We start from the raw sequence: 18,623 nt of genomic DNA on the forward strand, positions 1-18,623 counted from the left end.
TTGTAAATTGAGTGTATAATATGAAAGCTTCTGTTTAAACACAACTTTATTTTAGTGACAAAGTGGACATTTAGAATTACAGCGTTTGGAATGGCTTCTAGAACAGTTTATTTCAATGTAATTTGGAGTAACTTTACAAAGACTGCTAAAACACCTTCAGAATTCCCCTTGTGACATTTTTTTCCAGAGCATTTAGCTCACAGAGAGGGTCAAAATTAAAATTTGGAACTCTGCAATTTGTAAGAATGTTCAGGATTCCATTAAAAGCGTATACTGATTAAAGCATATGAGACAAAAAAATCTTAGTTTAGGAAATCTTCTTTCGCTCTTGGTTTATTCCTCTTGTTTTCCCTCTCTCAAAAACTTGTGTGTCATTGTTTCCAAGGCTAGGGGCTGACTCCTCTCTGTGAAAGTAATTTGCTATTAGAAAAGCTTTACTGTGATTAGAATGTACAAGTGATTAATTCTTGCGTTTTTTTCTGTCATATTCTTCAGCTGAATTTCAGCTTGGTACCCAGCAGAAGGAGTCTCCTCAGAGCTTGGAGCCTAAGCGCCCTCCGCCACCTCGCCCCGTTGCTCCTCCTGCACGCCCCACTCCACCACAGAGGCCGCCTCCACCATCAGGTAATGTGGTGACGTCTGTCAGGTGGTCAGGAATATTTTGTTTCAAGACTGTGAGATGGACTTTGAAGTCCACACCCAAACTACATGTTATATCGTAGGTTTGAGGCTCAATGGAACATACCGTTTTTTCACTAAAATGTTTAGTTGATACATTTGATAGCGATAACACCATGGGAAATAACAGCATTTTTCAGTACCATTTAAATATTATTGTCTTTGCTTAGTGAATAAGTTTTAAAATTTCTATAAACTTGTTTTCAGTTTAAAAATGTGGGCTTCCTACAGCAGTGTTTACTCAACATTTTCATTTTTATAGCATCCTTGTTTTTAAAATAAAAGGTAAATGATCTCATGCATTCATTGATTTATATTCCTTCAATTTTGGCATCAGTATGTATGCATTTCATCATGTCCAAGTTTTTGATGTAGAGTTGATCTGGATCGTCTGAATATGTAAACAATTGAGCACTAAGAGAAACTGGATGTTCAGAAGCATATGGGCAACATAGTTAGTAACAAACTGACCTTTGTCATTTTTAACTTTCTCATTCTTTTTCCTCCCTCTTACTGTACTGATATTTTTCATTATTGCTGCATTCATTTCTTAAATACTGTAAGGCGGTAGGAGTCCTGCACCTGCTAGAAAAGAATTTGGAGGTAATGATTTTAATTATTTTCAAATATGACTACATAGCCAAACTACTATGGTGCTCTGTTGTGACAGTACGTGATATCTTAATATGATGATGTTCAAAGGTATAAAAATGGATAATGTCAGTGTAATTTCTTTCTCAAGGTTTGTATCGCTCTCTGAATTACATCTGACTTTTTAGTGAAAAAATATTTCTCCAGAAGTTGGTACATTATAGTCAGAGATTAAAGTTGTTCCAGGTTTTTATTACTTTGTCCTGGTCAAAATATACCCAGCTAATTTTTCTGTGAAAGCGGAAACTTGTCTTTAATTGTGAAAAGGCTAGCTTTTTTCTTCACAGTCTATGACAAGGAGCATTGTAAAATGGATTGTGATTGTAGCTACTTGCAGTGATTATCCACTAATTAATTATTCGAGTTGAAACTACTGCTGGTCTGGCCCAGTTCCCCCAGATGATCACCAGTTAACAGAGAGCTCCAAATTACTGAGCTATATTTGTCTCTAAGCTGAATGCTGATGTATGGGTAGTTTATTTTCTGTTTCCAAGTCTGAAATGTGCTCCTAAGCCCTTCCCAGAGACATGAAACACCCTCCATAGTTCTTGGAACTAGCGTGTACTTCAGAAACACAAACTTAGTAAAATAATTTATTGTTACTTTGAAGGCACTTGAGAGCTACAGGTCTTTACAAAGTAAAAAAATCCTGAAATAATTCTCCCCTAATTCCTTCCATTTTGATAATACAGAGAGCCTTATGAACCCTTCAGGCTAGTTTTGTTGTTTTCCAGCTTGATCTGGTTTTGCATATAATAACGACTCACGTGTTCTCAGAAGTGCTTCTTCTTGAAACTAATCTTTGTCCTTCTTTGTCACACACTTCATAGTTGAGCTGTCCTGCTTGGACTTAAATTAGCTCATTAATACACGGGGTATGGTGAGAATAGTTAGTAGCTCTGAAATACTTCCGTAATGACTTTTCAGACACTGCCACTCAGTTGGTAGGAAAGGTTTTTTGAGAGAATAGTTCAAAAGTTTTGAGCAATCTCAGAAAATAAGTAAACTATTTTACATAGATATTAATATCAGCTAACTTATTCTGATATCAGGTGGAGATGTGTATGGCTCTTAGATACAGTTGAGGGGAGGAGATTATTATGCCAAAGGCATAATATTTTAAAATAGTTAAAATGCTTGGTTTTAGAAAATAGCCAGTTTATATATGACGCGCAATATATGTGGTATTTAATTAATTGTACTACTTCAGTCCTATATAGCTTTATGTGCACTGACACAATCCTGTTTGCCTAGTTTGTCTCAATTGTGCAAAGACTAGCCTTCTTTTTTTACCCTCTTTCCCAACATAGCTTTCCATAAAGAATTGCAACTTGCATAAAACTTGCTTTTTATGCAATCTTTTGAAAGAGATTGTAGTATATATTTTTTTTTAATATATTATTCTGACCTAAAGCTCATCCCACTTTTTCTATCCTCTTCATTTTCCACTCATGACATACATTTATAAGGCATAATGCTTTGGTTTCAGTGGTTCCTGAGCTCAGCTCTGGGCAAGCTAGCATAGGACTGGAAACAGTATAAATGCCATAATGTGTTACTGTGCTTGGGGAAGTGGCTTCTGTTTCTTTTATCTAGAATGAAAGCTCCTAAAGCACTGTGAAAATATCCCTGTGTGCTGTATAAGTGTATCAAATTTTGGTTTTAGACTTCTGTAGCACGTGCAAAGTGACATTGATTATGTCTTTAAAATGTTGTACATTTTAAATGTTGTTTTTTTTTTTTTCCTCATGTGTTTCAACCTTTTTTCCTGAGTTCTTCACTTCCTTCAATACCCATAACCTTTCTTCTGATGGCTCAGTATGCTTTGCAGATGGGAGCAGGATTTGGGCATCTAAGGTTTTTTTAGAGTTTGGTCATATTTTACATTAGAAGTAATTCAGAATTCAAGGAAACAAGGCTATGTACTCATTGCAGGGGTTTGCAAAGTGTGGACTTTTTGCCTGCTAATATGAAAGATTTCCACTGAGGATTTTTATAAGCTCTCAGTTTATGGTTAAAAATTAAAATGTTGCCCTTTGTTTACTCAAGATTTTTTTTTAATATATTACAAAGTAAATCTTACAGAACATTAAAAATTATAAAGGCTGCTAATTGTGTTAATTACTTGAAGTTAAAAAATAACATTTGGTTTTGGGTTTGGTTTTCTTTTCCTTTAATAATATTAGTCAGACTTTTCCTGATTAATGCAGGAAAGGCTTATAGTTGTCTTCTGTCATTGGTTTAAACTGTTAAAATGGGGTTAAGATTGGGTTAAGACTGAGAGAATGCACAGTATTTTCAGTGTATGCAGTAATTTGGGTAAAATGCATTGCATTTTCACTGTGATTATCCTCCAAATAAATAAAATAAACCTAGAAAATAACAGTAGTAAAGTTCACATTAAAAGAAATGCAAGTATGTTAAGCTGTGAAAATACGTGCACCCAAGCAGCGAGTACTTTAGTGTACACTGATACTCACAGTCACTTATTAAACTTAGCCTTTCAAGAACCATTCAACATCTTTATTTTTCCCCTGTAGGTTGTTGGTTTTTTTCCCAGAACAGAGTTCATATTGTTTGGGTGCATTAGGACATAGCAGTCATTTTGTAAAAGCTTTTTTTGTTGGTTTTGGTTTTGTTTTGTTTTTTTTAAACATGGGGCGGAGCACCTTTCTTCTTTTCTTGCTGAAGAAGGAATGTTCAGGAATGGGGGAAAGAAGCAGCCTTAATGTTAAAACAGTAAATGCATTGTTGAAACGTAGGCAAATGGCCTAGAATTCATAAATATATATATATTCACACACACACACACATGTGCTCATATATGCACATTTTACTTTATGAGAAGTTGGAGTTGCTTTATTTTCCATTAAGATAACGTGTAAATGTAATCTTTGCAAAACATACAGTTCTGTCTAAAAGATGTCAGGTCATACATTACAGGTTGGTTCTGTGTAAATCCAACCCCTTTCCTTAAAATACTATTTAAAACTAGTATGTGATATCTTTACTTGCAAAATAATGTTTCAAACTGCAATAGACATTTCAAACTATATACAGACTACAGTAACATTTTAAAATTATACCCAAAAATGTGTTTCATGTCCATTTTTCACTGTCCTTAAGATTAAAATCTTCCTATAATGCCAATTGTGATGGCGTTATCATAGCACCATAATTTGCTTTGTCACTGTTGAAGAGTATTATTAGTAAGTGAAATTTGCAGTATTTGACCTTTATGCCCTTTCACTCCCATATAATGAATATTTTTAAATTTGCAAAATCTTTTAGCATCCTCATACACAGAAGTCTTTGATGCACCAACATAGGAATATGTCTCTGTGCTGTGGTCAAAGAGGTTCTCTGCCTTCCTTCTGCTGAAAGGAGTTGACTTTATTAATCGTCTTGCATAAAACAAGATTTGTTTAACAAGAGCATCCTGAAAGTACCTATTGAAAGTATGGGCTGAGCTGAGCTTGGGAGGGGGAAGCGCAGAAGATCTCTGAAATGAATGGGCTAGTTCCCTGCTCCTGGAGAGGTTTTATTGTGTCCATTTCTATTAATACTCTGAGATGAACAGTTAACTTTGTTTCTGTAACCACAGAAGGTTCAGAGGAGCATCCTATACTCTGTTGGGCTGCTCTCCACCTCCCTTTATTTTCCTCCAGTTAGCAGGCAGGCTTCTCATAGCCTATGGGTTACCACTTTATTTTCTCCCCCAGGGTTCCTCTGGGTTGCATGGGAGAAGGGCAGAGCTAGTACCTGAAAGCAATGAAATGTTCTCAGGCAGTGCTCTCCTCCTGTGCCCCCTCCTTACAAATGCTCTCTGATCATCCCTCCTCAGTGCTGCTTCTCACAGAGAAGTTCACTGTTAGAAACTTTTGTGATGGAAATCTAATGTTAATTGGCAGAGCCTGGAACTCACCCAGAATACATAACATATGCTAGTATTTAACATCTTTGAACCAGATGTTCAGCAAAACCAGAGATCTGACATCTCTGGAGATAATCACATCACAGCCTCATCTGCAACCTTCACTGTTCCTACTCTGAGTGACACCTCCACCCGTATCTGACAAAATTCGCAGCACTCTTTCATCCTGAGCAGATACAACACATTGGCACATGATGAGAAAGCATGAGGCTGTGTCATCGCTAAGGCAAAAGTTGCTTTTAAGGTAGGCTTCTTGAACGCTGGCTCCTTCTCCTTCTATACTTGAGCCACTCCAGAGTTGCCAGTTATTACTGTTAGTTTTTCCTATGCGCATGCCTTAAGGATTTCTCCTTGTATACTGTCTAGTGTTATCTATGTCCTGCCATGTTTTTACCATACAGTTTTATGGACCCAGTATATGCTTGATCATATTGCAGAAATAAAATAATTCAGCATGGTTATGCATGATTGAAAATCTTCTTTCTCTCAATCTGAACTGTAATATCTACTGCACGCCAGTTGATTCAGCTTTCCCAAGTGCAGCGTGCTGCTTGGAGATAACTTAATGATACAACTCTGTAGGATACAATACATTATATAAAATGGGAAACTTATTTCTTCCATGAAATTGTTTATTCAAATGTAATTTTGGCGGAAACATACTACGTAGTGTTCTCCTAAGTTACAGGAAGCAGACTTAATGTTGCAGAGTATAAATGATGTACCTGTTTATTTTCAAGTGTTTGAGTATAGGTATGTGCTCCGCTTTAGAAGAGTTTCAAGACTGACATTTAATATCATTCTGAATTTACAAAAGTTTTTGGAGAGTGAATACTGAAGAAATTAAATTCTCTTTCAACTGTAATGTAAAATTGAAATAATAGCATGTTTCTAAACATGATCGTACTTGCTGATCTCTAATTCGTATCAGTCTGGTTTCCCCATGCTGCTACAAACAGTTATCTCCTACTATAATCTATCTAAGCCATTTTTAAATTATGTAAAGCTGTCTTGTGGCAGCTCTTTCTGGTTTTACTTTCTCAATCTACTGCTTTTCTTATGCAATGTACAGCTTCTCTTCTTTCTCTGAAAAGGTCTTGGAGCTCCTCCCAGTCCTGGGGTAGCTAGGAGAGAAGTAGAAGGTAACATAACAATTTTTGTATCCTAGAAACGGATTTCTAATTTAATACCTGAGTAATATTATTGCCATTGTGATACTACAGGTGGTTTCATGAAGGTATTTATTGTGTAGGATCCTTCTTCTTTTATTTAACATAGTTTTCAGACAGCCAAGTTGCTTCCTGTTTTTCAGTGATGGTGTGAATTGTTACAGAAGGCAGTCTTCATTTATGAAAAATTAAATGAAAACTTAGACTGCACTGATTGAGAAGAACCATTTCAAGGCTGACTGTCGGAGGAAGCTGTAGCTGACTGATTACTAGAGTAAATACTATACCTGTAACTAAATCAGGAATCCAGGAAGCCTTATTTTTCATAATGAACTACATATGCTCATATATTTTGGGGAGAGAAACTTCCAGGTAAATAATTTAGCCTATAATATAATTTAATATTTTCTCTCTTTCTTAAAAGCACAGTATAGGTATTTTGATTCTGATACCTAAATATATGCGCTATACATTTATGAGAAGTATTTCTCTTGCATTATTCTAGTTGGAGTATGTGCATATAGTGCTGAATGGGCCCTGTTTTAGCCATGCCAGCAGAGTTATGTTTTGGAGTTTCTTCCTATCCGCTCAGGAATGTGTCCCTTTGTAGCAAATATAGGTATGGCAATAAAAGTCCTACTATAGTCACAATCAAGATGTCCTCCTATGTACTACAATTAATTTTGGCTATATTGCTGGTTCATTTTTCTAAATTGGCAAAATCACTATATGCATTGAATAGTTTAGGTTGGAAGGGACCTCTGGTGGTTATCTAGTCCAACCTTCTGCTCAAAGTAGGGTAAACTGGCACCAGGTTGCTGAGGGTACGAGTTGCATTACTGAGAACTACACCCAGAAACTCACTCTAACTGGTTCTAAGAAAGCAGGGTTGTCTGACAACTGGAAGCCAATATGATAAACTAAGTGTCTTATGTACCACAGAGTATTCCTTCCAGTTACTGTAACTGACACGGTGATTTTACCTTCCTGGGAAATAGGCAACAGAAACACAAGCCAGAATCCTAAACCTCTTTGCCTGTTAGAAATTGTGCACTTGTCTGAGGTAAAGGTAATTTTTTCATATCTTGCACTTCACAACTTGAATGTTGTATACAAGGTTGTCATTAGCATCAGCATGTAAATGTTGAGGTTGGTGCTGTAATATATTTATCCTATAAACAAAGAGAGTAGGTTCAGGAACTTCGGTGTAGACCCTGTGGATTGCTGAACCATGTATAATTACAGATGTACTCTTCTGATCGCATGATTTTTTGAATCAGCATGTTACATAAGTTCTTTTTGTTTTAAAGACTGCTGTTAGAATATTTGCAGAATACACTACAAAAGAAAACAACTTCTTCTAGCACAATTGAGAACACAGGGTACTTGTACAAGTGGGCGTCTTTAGCTTGCAACAAATAGAAGGTGATTTGACTTAATTTGTAATTAGAAGGGTCAAATTACTTCACGTGTGCCATGGGATATAAGAGTGTGCTAGAATAACAGCTTAGCTGATGGATAGACTTTAATATGTAACAACTTTTTTAAAAAAAAAAATCACTAATGTCTTTTTGCTCCCATTTCCATTAGTGATAATGTACCATTGCCGTATAATACCCGTTTGTAGCTTATCTAACAAAGATAATCTAATTTTTTTTTCCATGCTTCAAAGCACAAAAAAGTCCTGGAACACAAAGAAAAGATAACTTAGGTAATACAGATACATGCTTTGTACTAATTATAATAGAAGAAGAAGTTGATTTTGAAATATGTTCTAAGTCAGCAATCTCTAATATCTGTTCCAGTTCGTAATCAGCCTCCACCTCTAACTGGAATTTCAAGCGCAGGAACTGCTGGATATGGTACAACCAGACCGGTAGGTATTCTGCCTTAAAATAATTTTCCTCCTAAGTTTCTACAGTTTATTACGCAGGTGGTGCATTTTTGTAAGTCATAACAGATGTAAGAAAACTGCAAAATTGACTAGTCATGTTACAGCTTATATGAGTTAATTCCCTCAGCAATTCTTGTCTGTTGACTAAAAATACTCCAGAATATATACAGTGGACATGACTTCATTGTTTTGCACTCTATGCAGTCATGTCATAGGCTCCCAAGTAATACCACATTTTACGTCGACTTTCAAATAACTGCAAAGTGCGAAGTTATTCTTTGTATTATATATTCCTGTTGACCGCATTGGTGATTTGGTATGATAAAATGTATTCTATTCTGTGTTGAAATGTCTGTCCTGATGGCAGTTCATTGCTTGCAGGCAGTTAATGTATTATATAGGCAGTTGATGTGTTATATTGCTGATTACTTGATGTATAATGGAATTCTGTACCTTGGTTTAAAAATTAATTTTGATAAAGTTCTTCATGTAAAAATGAAACATTCAACTATCTCAGCAAAACATTCAACAAACAGTAGTTCTGCATTTCATTCTTCTATTTGTGGAATTGAAGTGAAGGAAGTGAATGAAGGATTTATGGGTGCTTGAATGCTTCACTACAAGCAAGAAATCAAGAGATGGAAGACATCTGCCTTACTTCTCTTAACAGCAGCAAGTAGGAGCCTTGCATTAGGGAAGGAGAAGGTGTTTTAATAGCTGTAGGTCTTCTTAAAAAATTACTAAGAAATGGTATTTTTTTATTGATAATTCCTTAGGCTTTGCAGCATATTTCAGTGAGAATTTTTGCAGCAGCATGAACGACTTTTCTTTCTGTATCTACATCAACCACAGTGTTTGTTCTTCCTTTGTTCCCTCTGTTGTGGCAGTTACAGGCTTTTTGACTTAGATCATGCCTCTTCCTACCTGGATGTTTTATAGACTAAAAATCGGCAGAAGTTGGCTCTTTCTTACCAGGTTCTTGGTCATTAGAGAACTTTGTTTTCCTTCTCCAAGGCCTTTTGCTCTTCTCATTGGGGGAGTGTTCACAATGATGCTGACAGGATGGAGAACACACATACGAGTCTTTAGAAAGGCTGAAAAGCATTCTGCTTGCATAAGTGTCATTGGGATAGATACTGATGAGGTTTTTGACCTATCTACAAATACAGCACCTCTTCTTTAATTCCATATCTTTCTTTCAGGTAAAGTTATGAGAGAGAGAGTGTGTGAAGAAGCCATTAAAACAAAGATGCAGCTAACCACAAGAGTTTAAGTTAAATCCATATAAGTTTGTTTTATAAAAGGTTGTAGAGTCCTTTTCCACCTTTTAAATGAGCAAGAAACAAAAGAACGCTGCCAGCTCTGCAGAGATATCAGAGTTCTTGTACAGCTTAAAGGAGTTTTGCCTTACTGGTATTGACATTTCTATTGTACTCTTGTACAGTATTGAAACCACTGAAAACTACTGTTCAAAGCTACCACTGAAATAACTTTTTGCTGATTTTTTTTTTTTTTTCATGGAGATTGATTCTCACAGTGAACAGTTCTTGAGCTTTGCACTTTTTTGTTACTTTCCCAGAAATATGAAACGCCCTCTTCTAAAATTTGGATAAAGAAAACCTCATATACACAGGAAAGATTGTATTAATTTATTGCCATGTGCCTCGCTTTTTTTTTTTTGTAATCTGGAGCCAGCACAGGATTTGCCATTTCTAAATCAAAATAATTTGATAAAAAAAATCTAGGGTATAGAAGAGACTCCACCAGTATCTTTGAATGGGCATAAGTGCAAGAATTTTTCTTCATATGATCAAGACAGAAAAAAACAGTAGTACTGTTCTCTTCTGCTGTGCTTCTCAACACCCAGGCTGGACTACAGTTAGAGCTGCTTGCCAGTTTCCAGAAAGAGCTGTGATGCTACAATTGCCAGCATAATTTGATAAGACAAAGCTGACTGCATCTCTTCCTTTGCAGATGTTGAGATTTAAAAAAACAAAAAACAAAAAACCACACACCAAAAAAATCAAGCAAATGAACCAACCAAACAAACCAAAAAAGGAAAAACATAACAAATCAACCAAACAAATGTAATAGAAGGTCTGAAAAAACATCTCCTAAGATTTGCTTGGTTTTTCAAGCCTTAGCTCAACCTTTGTTTCCATTTCCTAACTGACATTGCTTTTTTGCTTTTTCTCAGGTAGGTTTTTTGTGCAGCATTCCATGTCAAGGGTTTCAGGACCAGGGACAAGTAGCCACAGCAGGCCCTGCTTCCCCCAGAGGGGTCCGGAGGGTTATTTCAGACTTCCTTTCTGTTTCTTTTCTGTTCCTCTTGATGTATCCTTCCCCCGCCCCCCCATACATTTTGGCGTTTAATCCAATCATCCTTCTGCCTGCTTTCAGAATATTCGAAGAAATGACAAAATACATCTTGGCAATTAAAGGGAAGACAGATATTTCAGAGGTTAGGTGGTTTAAAGCATTTAGAAAGTTATTAAATGGACTCGGGCAAGCATAATTAATCAGATGTTATACAAAGTCTTTGAAGTAGAGTACATACATCTAGTAAAAGTAAGGATGATACTTGTTTTGTTGTGGTGAAGTTTCTTTGCTTGGTTTGTGTTGAGAGTTGTGTAATAGGGTTTGCTCTGAAAACCAGTTGTAGAACATCCACTACATTACTAAGATATTGTCAGAATATACCAAGTACACAAAATTTTAGAGGAAACAAATCTTACAAACTACCTTGTTTCATGATCTTTTTTTTCCCCACCCTGAAATCTAACATTTTTATTCTAATGCTTTGCATTCAGCTTTCAAGGATGGTGTTTGTAATTCACTCGGCTTCAGTTGCAATCTGAAATAGTTTCCTATTTCTCTTTAAATACTGATGTAGACTTCTTAATTTTGTTTTATGAGAGCAATTCCATTCCTAGCATATTAACTTCTATTCCAACAAATTTGGGAAGATCCCAGTCTTCAGATGAGGCAGAATGTATCTTTCATTAATACTGTGTGCTGAGGAACAGGAGTAACTGCCTTACAGTTAGCAAACATAAGTTTCAGAGAAAAGGACTAACCATGGTCTTTTATGCGTATCTTGGACTCTCACTGTATAAAATTGACTGTGGCTGCTGTTTGCAAATGGCAGGCTATAATTATAGCCTAAAAGGTAGATCGTGTCTGCAGTCGGCATTTATGGTGGGTTATCAATGTGTCTGTATGAGATCTCCAAATATAGTAGTTGCTGTTGTCGTTTTTGTTGCTTACAACAATTCACAGACTTAGGTAAAATTATAACACTAACAAAATAATAAGTGTTTCTAACATTGTTGCACAGGTAAATATTTATATAAAGTTGAAGACTTGTAAAAATACTTTGCATTGAGTTGAACACTCAAAGTTTTGAGAATATATTCTTTGCTTTCACATGTGCATAAAAATTAGTTCAGCAACTGTTATCAAAGAATTTATTTTTCACAGAGTCGTAATTATCCTGAACCATTTAGCAGTGGATGACTACAGATGCAAAGTAGAACTAAAGTACTTTCTTTTTACCAATTATTATGTCAGACTGTTCCACCTCGAGCTGGAGTTATTAGTGCACCGCAAAGCCATGTCCGTCCCTCTGGGGGAAGACCTGAAACTCAGACCAAACCAGCTGAACCACCAAGGAGTAAGTTTACTGGAAGTTAAATATAAATGTCACCATTCAGTCAAGAGGTACTGTCTGTTTGAATGCTTTGTTTTCAACAGATGTCTTTGTTTTTCACTAGAAATTAAGATTCTCAAATGCAGTAATGTTTGGCAGTTTCTGTTAACCATCCACAAGTACTGTAAACCCTTATCAGATAATAAGCAGCAGTCACATGAGATCTAGACACGTAGGTTTCATGCTATCAGGAGAAACTTTGATCAGATAGCTATGTTTTGATCTGTGCCCATTAGTGTGCCCTGTCGTGTGTGTTGATCACTGGATCATTTTCTGCACTGGTTGCTCTGTAATCAGAATATTTGGAATAGCATTTATGTTTGACTCTCAAAGCCACTTCCTAAACTTAAAGATAAAGGTTTTTTGAAATTGTATTAATATCAAAATATGCATCTTATAATAGTGACTTCCAAAATACTTTTAAATACATCTGAGGTACATTTAAGAACGATGTGGTTTCTGGTTCTGGAGATATGCTGCTAAGCGTTTGATGACTTCTAATCTAGTTGCCATGAACACCTGCTGTTCTTACAGCCCCTTCTTCTGCAGTTCTGTCTGGTGCTTTCACGTGTTCTCATTCATGCTGTTCTTAAGATTTCTATTACAATTCTTTGCAATGAAAAACCCTGCAAATATACTTGCAGGCTCACCGTTGCTTCCGGAACCACTAAAGCCTCAGGCTGCTGGACCTGCTCAGCCCACTACTCAGCCACTGCCTGTGCTAAGGATGCAGGAGCCTCTGATACCTGTGGCATCACATCCATCTCAGACAAGTGCCCCACAAAGTCTGGAACCCCCACAACCGCCTCCTCGTAGCCGATCATCTCACAGTTTGCCTTCCGAATCTGCTCCTTCACAGCAGCAAGTAAGTAAAAAGCCCTTGTATATACTTTTTTCATTATGTAAATTAACACAGCTTGTACTAAATGCTATAGCATTCCTAAAGCAAGCAAACAAATGAACATAAAGGTCAAAAGATTGGATTCAAAGATCATCAGGCTCTAGTAGGCTAATACTTAATTGCTTGTGTATTGCCCATGAATAACTAACATCTTAAATACTAAACATTTAACTTAAGATTTCTTATGGCAACTTACGGACAGCTTGTTCTTAAAATTATGTTGTCATTTGACAATTTTGTATGGAAAAATACTCAATCTAAGAAATTTAATTTTACAATGACATACCTGACTTGAGTTGTATAGTAACTAGCTAACACAGGTTCTGATTATAAAGTAAGCTTTATAGATTGCATGATGTGGTGCTTTATGTTGATGATAATTCATTGCAGGAAGATGATACTGATAGATACTTTATAGAAATACATTTCTCCCCATTCCCCAGTGTCAATTAAAATATAGAAGCATACCAAAATAATCTGAAAATTTAATATAGTAACATTAATATTGTGGTCTGTGGGACCATTTAGAGTGTTATTTTCACAAAAAACTCTTTTTCTAGGAAAAGCTATAGTTTCTTACTACTGCTTAAAAAATGCAGAAGTAGGTTTTCAGTGTTGTTTATATATGTATAAGGCTAAACTTCTTCACTAAAGGCCAGTGCTGTTAGTTTTTACAGTATCAGGTGCTAGGCCAGATAATACACTACTTGAATAAAAGCACAAATTTATTGAAGCTGATGGATTTGTGCCCACTTCTTACCAAGAGTAAATTTGTGGTTTTGTTTTCTGGTGTGTGGTTTTGTTGTTTGTTTTTTTTTTTCAACAAACTCAGCTGTTGATGTTTATGACTACGTAAGTTTTCATCAGTATTTTAGATTTTACCTTATCTCTATATCTGAAGCCCACTTTCACTAAGGCAGTTAGTTAATATCTATTTTGTACCACAATGAAGCAGCCAAATTCAGTCCTCAGTGAGTTGATTTTGAATTCTAATTGAAAAATCTTTAAATGCTGTTCCTTTCTTTCTGCTGAAAAAAACTCTCTCTCTGCCTGTTAACTTTTTTTCATTTTGGAAACTTAGGCAAAAAAACGGAGGATATTTTTGAATATACAGGTAGAATATCAGGATTTCCTGTAGTGTGTTAGAAAGTATGAAGTGTTGCCAGCAGAGAATACACATGGAGGGATAAGGTACTTGAGAATGCACCAATTTTGTGAATAGAAACAGATTGCATTGTGTCACTTTTGAAAGCCTCACACGTTCTAAATGCAGATTTACCACTACATCATTTTGTGATCATTTTGTGAAAGAGGTGCAAGCAGTTCTTTCAAAATTATTATGAAAACTACATTTATCTCTGTGTATACACAACAATCAAAAATATGCTTAAAAACACTGTAAACAGGTTTTTGAGCTGTGTAATGCTGTGGCTATATTGTTACCAATATCCAAACCAGATAGTTTAAGACTCATTCAGGGAGCTATAATTTTGTCTGCAATCAGATTTCTTTGATTAACGCAGGCTGTGCAATCACAGGGAAGACCCACTTTGAGCTTCATTTATTGTCTCCAGCTTTTATTTCCATTTTTTCCTTTTTTTTTTTAAATTTTATTTCTTGATTTTCATTTGTAAATATGAAGTTTTCTGAGAAAGGGTCTTTAAATAAATACAAAGTCTTTTGAGAGCTAGTGGATACCAAGCCCATCCTATGAGTCAAAGTTCGATTGTGATATTTAAGAAACTAAATCTCTTCTTATAAAAATAATTGCTTGTATACAGTGTGAATATTCAGGACTCTATAGATTACGAAGCAATACATTAAAAAAGAAAATTAGTTATTCTAAATAGATATTACTTATTGTAAATTAAGGATTCTTTTTTTGATTGAATGAGAAGTCTTACGGGTTTTTTTTCAGCTTGAAAAACTATTACTATAGTTGAGTGATTATACCAACACAATTCCCAGAATGAGGGCTATAATGCTTTTCATGTTAATAGATGGTTAGAATTAGGCCATCAATAGTCAAATTCTTATAATCAGTCTTCAAAAAAATAGCGCAATCAGCTGCACAATTAATGTCTGTATGGAAATAACATTAGAATTGGCTTGAGCTGGTTTTTTTGACTTTTAATGGTAGAGCTTCTAAGTCTTACAATAGAATACAACAGCAATTTGAAATTTAGTATAGTGTGTAATAAATACTTTTGGTTTGTATTCATGTCTCAAAAGAATGGCTTTGTGAAAACTTACAGTATTTTTAACGTGAGGTTGCTTTGTTACTTGGATTTTCTTCCTAACTTTCTTTCCTTTGATGTCTGTTTCTCTTTCACAAGCAGGAGCAACCATCAGGGTAACAGGTATCTGACTATTTACCAATCTTCTATGTGGTCTCCATCTATTCAAGCAGAAAAGATGTATGAATCTTGTTTTCATACATCTGGCAGTCCCATCCACATTAAAAATCACCTGTCCACATTAATGAATTGACTGTCATACTATAGTTTGCTTTTTCTTTTCATAATGCAATTAAAATGGATACTGTTAATTGTGTTTATTAGCACCATAGCAAATATTTTGTTTTGTCATCTTTTATGAAACAACTGGAACCTCACATGTGTTGCTTAGTCACTGCTGAATCTCCTGGTCTCAGTCTACTTGGGGAAAAAAATGAGTAGGTGTTAGAGTTAACATTTCTCTTTAATACAAATAAATCCTGATGCAATTGCACTGCCAAAGTTTTTTCAAAATAAAACCCATACTTAACATTTCTCAAAGAACAGGGAACTTACCATTACCGAAATTAAAATACACTATTTGTTACAATTTTAAAAGCATTTGGTTCCAGAATTATTCAGAGCAAAATTTTACTTACAATGAAGAGCAATTGGGATTCATAGTTTCTTTGGGATCTTGTACTTTTTGATTACTCGGTTAGTCAACACAGCACTTAACCAGCTGGTGCCAGGCAGCATTTGATTTATATTCTTTCTACAGTTCAATTTTTCACATTTCCCCCCTCAGTTACTTGATGCCTTTTTTTTAATATTATTTTCCAAAACACTTACTATATACATATAAAAATACCAATATTGAACTACTGTATTTATGGTTTGGTAACATTAGGCCTCATCTATTTTAGAAACTCTGTGATGTAGTAGTACCAGGGATGCATGTAACCAACATTGTGGTTTCAAAAAAACCTCCAGAGCAAATGCATTGTTGCCAGCATACTTCGTTTCTCCTGCCAACCAATTCAAGCTACAACTGCAATTTTTTAAAAGAAATTGCTGTGCAGGATACATTGGGAAAAACTTAGAATATTATTATTATTCCTGAGAGTCTCTAAAGCCTGTAGACTAATTTTGCATAGCTGCTTACGCAGTGGCTATGTGGAGACATGCTTCAAACTATTCATAGTAAATGCAGTAAAACTAAGATGTTTAAAGATTGAGGTTAGGCTGTAATAGTATTGTATTTTAGTTGATAGTTTTAGCTGGCATCCTAGTTCAACAAAACATTAGTAAACAGAATTTTCATGCTAAATATCCAAACTATTTGGGTGTATTAAGGCGATGTGTTAAAATGACAAAATTGTTTGCGAAATTTGAATCCTCAGAAGCTGTTTTAACTTAAGCTTAACTCTTTGCATTCATTTAGTAAGGGGAAGCTCCAAACTCTGTTGTGTCAGTGTGATGACATAAACAAAGGTAGATATTCTACCTTTTTGGCCAGTTGTTACAAGGTATAAAAGTTACATTGTTGTTTGAAGAAATTTATAAAAACAGGAATATTTTGTTTTTAAAAGATGAGGAGTTCTGTGGAGAAAACTGTCTTCTCCATTTGGTATTATTCTAAACAATGATAACTTGCCATTTAAAAATATTACAAACTGCTGATCATACCTTCACATGTCAAGAAGCACTGGAGATGTCTACAGATGCATATGTCTACATAGAAATGTCTGAAGTGCATATACTAACACCACTAATATTTCCTTTCATTGTGATGCTTAAATATTGCTTGTAACATCAGTGTTATAAACTCTCAAACAATGAAACCTGGAGCTTTTTATTTCTTATTTGTGCTGGGTTATCACTTGTTTAGAATACAGTATCATTTCCCAAGTTTCTTAAAGATTTTCTTATACAATGCCTACTAGCCCTTTTGGCTAGCATTCTGACATGCATGAAATAGATTAACGAAGCTGCATCAACCAACAAGGGGGAAAATTGTGTTTAATGACTAGTAGGCTTTTCTTCAGAGAAGGGGTAAGGGTTATTATTTTCCAGAAAAGAAGCAATCATTCTACTACAAGTGCATTGTGCAAGTTACAACCAAATTGTATTGAAGGTTCAGTTTAAGCCCAAGAGCTTTTTTTCTTCTCATAGAGGAGTGAGAAATGGGGAGTTAGTAATAATCTTAAACAGCCAGCCATGTGATTACTAAGCACCTTGTTTTCTTTCCAGATTAAAACAAATGGAACGTACGGCACTAAACTTGAAACACAGTTAAACAGTGACCCTTTTGAAGATTTGTCATTTAAGCTGCTAGTGTCAAAGATGCAGACATCTGTTCGAACATCACCTGTTCCGACTTTAAACCAAAAGGAGTTTATACAGTTGCCTTCAGCAACACAAAGAAATGCTGATATTTTGAATACTGTAAATTGCATGCCAGCAATGCCTCCTATTCCAACCTTTAACACATCCCAGGAACATAAGTGCAGCTCTCCAAATCCATTTATTACTGGACTGAACTGCACATATCCATTCACTGAAAGAACTCCTAATGCTGGAAACCCGTTTAGAACAGAAACACAAGAGTCTGAAATAACTTCACTTTTACTAGAAGGACGTGCCACTTGCAATCCTTTCCCTTCTCTAAATCGCCCCAACTGTAATACAAGCAAGCCTGTATTTTCTGTTGATCCATCTGAAAACAGTTTTTGCTTGCGAAGTAACTCTCTCATGGTAAAAAGTGTACAGCCAAAAGGATGGGTAACATTTGATGAGGAGGAGGAGAATTTCAATGTAAAGCTAAAGCCATCTAAAAGTGTTCCAGATTTTAAGCAAATCAGTTCCAGAAGGTCAGCTGGATCTCCAGATTTGCTGGGCACTGAACAAAATACTTTTCTTGGTTCAGACTTTAACTTTGATAATGACTGGAATAAAAGTTCTACTGATTGCTTCTATACAATGCCAGCAAGAAGACCACCTGCACCTCCTATACCATCAAGAATAACCAGCAACAGATCCCCTGCAGATCCTTTCACTTCTTTGGCACCTAAGGTGTCACCAACGCAAGATTTTACAGAAAGATAGATGTTCAAAAATATAAGAGGTTATATTTGTTACTGCATTTGTCCAGTAGAGTAATTGGGCATTTGAGATTATTCTGTGTGCAATAACTAATTGTCAAATGCACTGAAACTTAACTCTACTCATAAACAGCCACTATTGTTTGTGTGTAAATTTGGAATATGTATATATGGTAGAGCACAAAAAATTGTCTGAAATCTATTAAAATCCCGATGTAATATTATTTGAATAGACTAGAGAAAAGAAGGATGAGCTACTAATCTCATTAAAATATATCAATCTTGGAAATAGTTCTTGCTTAGGGAGCTCTCTCATTTCTGTTCCCCTTTGTGGAATTTCAAAAATAGAGGCTCCCTGCTGGTAGCC

At 35.6% G+C, this 18,623-nt stretch overlaps 1 protein-coding gene across 1 annotated transcript in view; it reads left to right on the top strand.

The window, feature by feature from the left end:
* Positions 1-18,260, top strand: part of SYNJ1 (synaptojanin 1) — a gene marked incomplete at its 5' end in the record, with an annotated part of 40,076 nt that extends 21,816 nt beyond the window's left edge. The window contains 8 exons of the mRNA XM_009705909.1: positions 487-624; positions 1,243-1,281; positions 6,358-6,405; positions 8,105-8,143; positions 8,238-8,308; positions 11,897-11,999; positions 12,680-12,900; positions 17,406-18,260. Of these exons, the coding sequence (XP_009704211.1) occupies positions 487-624; positions 1,243-1,281; positions 6,358-6,405; positions 8,105-8,143; positions 8,238-8,308; positions 11,897-11,999; positions 12,680-12,900; positions 17,406-18,260 (1,514 nt within the window). The remainder of the gene's footprint in view (positions 1-486; positions 625-1,242; positions 1,282-6,357; positions 6,406-8,104; positions 8,144-8,237; positions 8,309-11,896; positions 12,000-12,679; positions 12,901-17,405) is intronic.
* Between the last annotated feature and the right edge of the window lie 363 nt (positions 18,261-18,623).

Source organism: Cariama cristata, unplaced genomic scaffold (assembly GCF_000690535.1).
Source record: "Cariama cristata isolate BGI_N322 unplaced genomic scaffold, ASM69053v1 scaffold36988, whole genome shotgun sequence".
Lineage (NCBI taxonomy): Eukaryota > Metazoa > Chordata > Aves > Cariamiformes > Cariamidae > Cariama > Cariama cristata.